The sequence below is a fragment of the Auxenochlorella protothecoides genome (assembly GCF_000733215.1).
Source record: "Auxenochlorella protothecoides strain 0710 unplaced genomic scaffold scaffold54, whole genome shotgun sequence".
In the NCBI taxonomy this organism is placed as follows: Eukaryota; Viridiplantae; Chlorophyta; class Trebouxiophyceae; order Chlorellales; family Chlorellaceae; genus Auxenochlorella; species Auxenochlorella protothecoides.
The window spans coordinates 253,101-258,613 of NW_011934258.1; the positions used below are offsets into that span (position 1 = coordinate 253,101).

The 5,513-nt window shown below is 60.5% G+C and overlaps 3 protein-coding genes across 3 annotated transcripts in view; 1 reads left to right on the plus strand and 2 right to left on the minus strand.

Annotated features, from left to right (window-relative positions):
- Positions 1–274: 274 nt before the first annotated feature.
- F751_4725 (10 kDa chaperonin) lies at positions 275–913 on the minus strand (the record flags this gene model as incomplete). Its single annotated transcript, XM_011400826.1, has 3 exons — positions 275–323; positions 503–642; positions 800–913. 3 exons carry the CDS (start codon positions 911–913, stop codon positions 275–277), a joined length of 303 nt encoding a protein of 100 aa, XP_011399128.1.
- A 552-nt stretch (positions 914–1,465) lies between these two features.
- F751_4726 (Phosphatidate cytidylyltransferase) lies at positions 1,466–4,421 on the plus strand (the record flags this gene model as incomplete). Its single annotated transcript, XM_011400827.1, has 10 exons — positions 1,466–1,537; positions 1,656–1,778; positions 1,912–1,994; positions 2,224–2,422; positions 2,585–2,696; positions 2,907–2,984; positions 3,165–3,235; positions 3,454–3,537; positions 3,779–4,150; positions 4,302–4,421. The coding sequence occupies 10 exons, from the start codon at positions 1,466–1,468 to the stop codon at positions 4,419–4,421; spliced, it is 1,314 nt and encodes a 437-aa protein (XP_011399129.1).
- A 337-nt stretch (positions 4,422–4,758) lies between these two features.
- The window catches only part of F751_4727 (Lactoylglutathione lyase), a gene marked incomplete at both ends in the record, with an annotated part of 2,782 nt that continues 2,027 nt past the window's right edge, over positions 4,759–5,513 (minus strand). The window contains 3 exons of the mRNA XM_011400828.1: positions 4,759–4,926; positions 5,106–5,215; positions 5,392–5,493. Of these exons, the coding sequence (XP_011399130.1) occupies positions 4,759–4,926; positions 5,106–5,215; positions 5,392–5,493 (380 nt within the window). The remainder of the gene's footprint in view (positions 4,927–5,105; positions 5,216–5,391; positions 5,494–5,513) is intronic.

Below are 5,513 nucleotides of genomic sequence, written 5' to 3' on the forward strand. Positions count from 1 at the left end.
TTCAGGGATGGTCTTGCCCCCCTTCCACACCATGCTCTTCCATGGATGGCATCGCTTATATCATGACATTGAATCGGTCACAGTCACCAAGGACACGGCAATGACGGCAGCAAAAGACCTTGACCTCGTTGCCAGATAGTCAGTGAGTGACACAGTGCGGCGAACCCAAGGCAATGCATGAGGGGGTCTCGCGAGCAGTGCAGCCAGAAGTTAGAAAGCAGAGGAGGATTGCGTCGAGTCCTGGGCGGGTGGCACCGGGTCCCCAGCACGCAGATCAGTTCTGGAGCACACCCAGGAGCTCCTCGTCGCGGAAGATCATGTACCTGGGAGTCAAGAGACAAATGGACGCCATGTCAGAGGGGGAGCGGTGCAGAGTGCGCATTGTCAAAGCACTGAGTGTCCGTGCACCCCACAAACCCAGACCTTGGAGGGCTACTGAAAGAAATCATACTCTTACACCAACTCCCACCACCACCCTGCCCCTTCCCCACCGCCAGCTCACTCAGTGTCCTCCAGCTTCACGGGGGTGCCGCCGTACTCGGGCAGCAGCACCTTGTCCCCAGCCTTGACTCCCACGGGAATCAGCTCTCCGGTGGAGGTTCTCCGGCCAGGCCCCACAGCCAAAACAGTGCCCTGGTTGATCTGTGCGGCGATGTAGATATCTGGATCATTGCGTGCAGCGGTCGAGTCCCTGGAGAAACCTCCACGACCCCGGTGCCGTATTGCCCGAGAGCAGCGAGAACCACGCACTACCGAGCCCCGCGCGGGTGCATGGGAGATCGGCATATACATAACGCACCTTGGCTGACGCCACCTCGGGCAGCAGCACTCCGCCCAGGCTCTTGGTGGGAGCGACGACCTTCTCCACGAGCACTCGGTCCAGAAGGGGGATCAGCCTCTTCGCCGCAGACATGATGACTGCCTGACTTGAGTTGCTAGTCAATACAAGCGCGTGCTGGTCGCACCCCAGAGGAGAAAAAGTATGGGCGAGAGGGTTTCAGTGCGGCACCGCGGCCCTTCATATGCTGCGAAAGTCTAGAAGGGGAGCTCCCTGACATGCTGGGTGTGCTATGCGGGCGGGCTCCCTGTTGCCCCTCGCTGAGACGTTGCATGGAATCTTTGCCACCCAATACCACGGACGAGGACAATAGTATACGGTTGTGGGTCGAAAGTACGATTGTCGCTGCTAGACAATCTGAAGTACCCTCCTGCAGGCTCGGGTGTGTCCCTCGCTGCACTTGCGCGCCTTCCCGGCAAGCCTCTATCGACGAATAGCCCATCGTCCAAATTTGAAACCACACAACATCTTGGATCTTGAGGTAGAAATCTGAGCCGCCACCCGGCCCTTTAGACTGTCAAATCCTGGCAAGGGTGGGGCTGAGAGGCTCCCCACCGGATGCAGCTCCCCAAAGCCCTAACCATACGGCTCAGGCGACGCGGCTGGCGTCGTCTGTCCTCCGGGTCAATGAATGGGAGCGCGGACACCGCATCCCCTAAACTGTCGCGCAGGACATCGAATGCGGGCGCAGCCGCCGAGGTGCTGTCTGGAAGTAGGGCTGTGCATGGCTGGTTGGGGCATGTACCCACCTGGGCTGATCAGGCATGGTCCACGACACACCCCCTTGCCTGCAACCCCCCAACACACCTCCATACAGGCTGAGAACCGGTTCAAGTCCTTTCGAGTGCGCACCATCTCCACCATCGTGCTCATCGGCACCTTCATCGGCATCATTGCTGCCGGCCATGTTCCCCTCATGTTTATGATCCTAGGCATCCAGGTGAGCATGCGGGGGGGCGCGAGCCATGCTCAGGGTTCCTCAGACGCAGCTTCACCCTTATGTCACCATTTGAAACGCGTTCCCGTCACAAACCCTGACGCAAACCGCCCCGACCCATCCGCCCATGCCGCAGTTTCTCATGGTGAGGGAAGTGTTCGCGCTGGCCCGGGTCAGGCAGCAGGAGAAGAAGGTGCCAGGTTTCAGAGCACAGCAATGGTACTTCTTTTTTGTCGCAGCATTCTACCTCTACATCAGGCAAGGACAGGGTGCGCGGGGGGGGGGGGGGGGGTCTTTGGCGAGTCACATTCTTGTCATCATGTTGAGCCTGCTGGGGGAGCCTGCGCCGCATGGGTGACCAGTGCCCCTGCTTCCCTGCTGTGCTGGCCTTTGACCCTGGCACCCCCGACTGAAGTGATGATCGCCCTTCCCCTACGCCCCTCTGCAGGTTCATCAAGAAGAACCTGACCATCGAGCTCACCTCCTCAGCGCGCACTGCCGCAATGTTTGGCTGGCTCCTCCGCCACCACACCATCATGTCCTTCTCGCTCTACACAGCCGGCTTCGTGCTCTTTGTGCTGACGCTGAAGAAGGGCATGTACACCTACCAGTTTGGGCAGTACGCTTGGACGCACATGATTCTCATGGTGAGGGGGGGGTCCTGGGCCGCTGCAGGGGAGGAGGACTGGGGTCGTAAAGTAATCAGCCTGCGGCATGGGTCAAGGGGGAATGGGCGCCTCTGAGTCGGGGTGGCATGGAGACACCATGTGACACGATCTTCACGCCGGCCCCTTCCCACATCCCCACAGACCATCTTCTTCCCTTCCTCCTTCTTCGTGTCCAACATCTTTGAAGGGCTCATCTGGTTCCTGCTGCCGGCCGCCCTGGTCATCATCAATGACATTGCAGCCTATCTAGCTGGTAGGAGGGTCTGTGAGCACCCATAAAACAGTCTGGGAGGGATAAAATTGTTGTGGTGCTGCTCTCAACATGCCGGCCACCCAAGCGGGCGATAACAATAATAATGGGCTGCGATCTGGGAGATTCTCAGACAGCTCGTCTCCCTCGTCGGATGGCAATCCTAACCCCCTGATACCTCCTCCCTCCCTCGCTCCTGTCATTCATCAACAGGCTTCTTCTTTGGCAGGACTCCCCTCATCCAGCTGTCCCCAAAGAAGACATGGGAAGGCTTTGTTGGCGGCCTCATTGGTATGCGCGAGGGGGGGGGGGGAGTGTTGGGCATGCAGCTGTTTCAGACGCAGAGATACGCGGCGCAGGTCACGGTCCTGCTGGATGCATGGGGGCAGCGCAAGACCTCAAGCTGGGGCTGTGCTATAATTCTGGAGAATGACAGCCAAGCATCCACCCACCCGAACACCCCCTTCACAGGCACGACTGTGGCGTCCTGGTACCTGGCAGGCTTTCTGTCCCGCTTTGACTGGTTCGTCTGCCCTCGCACGGTGAGGGGTGAACAGATCATGGATCGGCTGGCTTCAGCGCATTGAGCTGCTGGGAACGGGGGGGGGGTAAGATGGGTGTTTGCCCTCGGCGTGCATTTGCCAGTCGAGACTTCTGCGCCCCTGCTGGGGATGGTCTGGTTATTCGAAGGCAACGGAGGCTGGCCCTCATCCATCTGACTGACGCCTGAACACCCACGGCTGCCCCACCCTCACCACAGGATCTGTCCATCATCCAGCCGCTCGACTGTGCAGCCACTCCCAGCATATATTCCCCTCAAACGTTTTACCTCACAGACATCCTGGTGAGTGGTGGACATGTGGGCATCGAAGGTGGCTCTGGATTTGCAGCCTGATACGATGGTTCCTCCTTGCCATGCATGGTGTCGTCCAATCAAGGTCATATGACCGGTGTCCCGGCGAGGCCGGCGAGATCGATGATCGGCTCTCCCCATGCGCACCGCCGGATCCTGCGGCTCCCAGGTCTGCTGCTGCCCTCACATGCCCCACCCCCACAACCACACTTCACACGCCTCTCCTCCACAGACGCTGCTCCCCGCGGAGGCCTCCGACGCGCTCATGACCCTGTTCGACCGGCTGGACCCTGGGTGGCAGGCGCTGGCGCGCGGCGCCTCCCTCACGTGCCTGCCCATGCAGCTGCACGCAGTGGTGCTGGCAACCTTTGCCTCGCTCATCGCGCCGTTTGGCGGCTTCTTCGCCTCCGGCTTCAAGCGCGGCTTCAAGATCAAGGACTTTGGCGACAGCATCCCCGGCCACGGCGGCATGACCGACCGCATGGACTGCCAGGTGGTCATGGCCGTCTTCTCCTACGTCTACTTCACCTCCTATGTCGCGCCCACGGGGCCCAGCGTCGGCTCCGTCCTCTCCGCCGCAGTCCGGCTCACGCCCCTGGAGCAGGTGCGGGGAGGGGGAGGGGGGAAAGGAGGAACGCCGTGTGGAACGGGGGGTCGTCACCTTGCGGCTGGGCTCCGCGTCACACCCACGACCATTCAGCGACGCGGCGGCCCACTTCGATTCTTCCTTTCTTTCACAACCCCTTTTTTGCCAGCTGGACCTCTTCAGCCGCATGGCCAATGTGCTGGTGGGTGCCAAAGTCCTGCCCTCCGCCATCGGGGAGACGATCGCCACGCATGCGCGGCGAAGGCTACCGCCCGCGCAGTCAACCTGAGGAGGCTGTGGCTTGCTCTGTTTGCGTGAGGGGAGCCAGGGGCTGCGCAGTCGACACGACCCTGTGCGAGCTTCGACAGCGGCGTTCCAGAGCCGTACGCCGCACCACGGCGCTCTTCTGTGTGCGGGCAGCCTGATTGACGCTTGGGCATTGCATGCCGGCGTGTCCAGGCGAGGACACCGGAAGCATGGGGCCCCTCCCACCCGTGCCTGAACCTGCCACCCCCTGCTCCCCCTGGAGTCACACCCGCTTGATGCCCCAGCCATCCTCATACGGCCCTGCTTTTAAACCTTTTGACGTTCACACCAGGCTGTCAACAGCAGAATGGGCTCGCAGCTCACTTCTCCAGCTCCTTGAGGAAGTCGGCGGTGTCGACAAACACGATCTTGTACCCGTCGGGGTCGGTCAGCGACAGGATCTTGGTCCCCAGGCCAGGCAGCGGGCCGGGCTCCTTGAGCAGGCTCACGCCTGCCGCCTTGATCTGGTCCCCAGTCTTGTAAACATCCTGGCGTGGCCGGGTGGAAAGGAGGGCTTGGGTGGCGCGTGCATGTGGAGGCCTGATGTGGAACAGAGCACCACAGCAGGCGGGGCCCATCAGTGGCCTCAGACTACACACACACAAGCATGTGCAGCTTTGAGGCACCAAACACAGTTCAAACTCCACTGTCAAGAGGCCCAACCCACCTCGGTGGAGATGGCGACCTGGGCATAGGCATCCCCCTTGGTGTACGAGTCGCGGCCCCAGTTGTAGGTCAGCTCAAAGACGGTCTCAGCACTCTCGTCGCCCTTGTAACCTGTGCGCTTGGCAGATGGGGGTTTCAGTGATCAATTTGTTTCCAGGGTGAGGTTGAAGTACAACGTTGTGGGAAGTCAAGCCCACTTCCATCAAAAGGTGATCTGGGTGGACCCGCAACATCAGCGCCGCCACCTGGTACAAGAACAGATTCACTCTTCCAAAACTAAAACCCACCAAGGAAGGCCAGGGTGTACTTGTACTCCGGGTTATCCCGCTTCCTGATCAGCTTCAGGCCCAGGACCCGGGTGTAGAAGTCGATGCTCCTGTCCAGGTCCCCTACACGCAGCATGATCGGT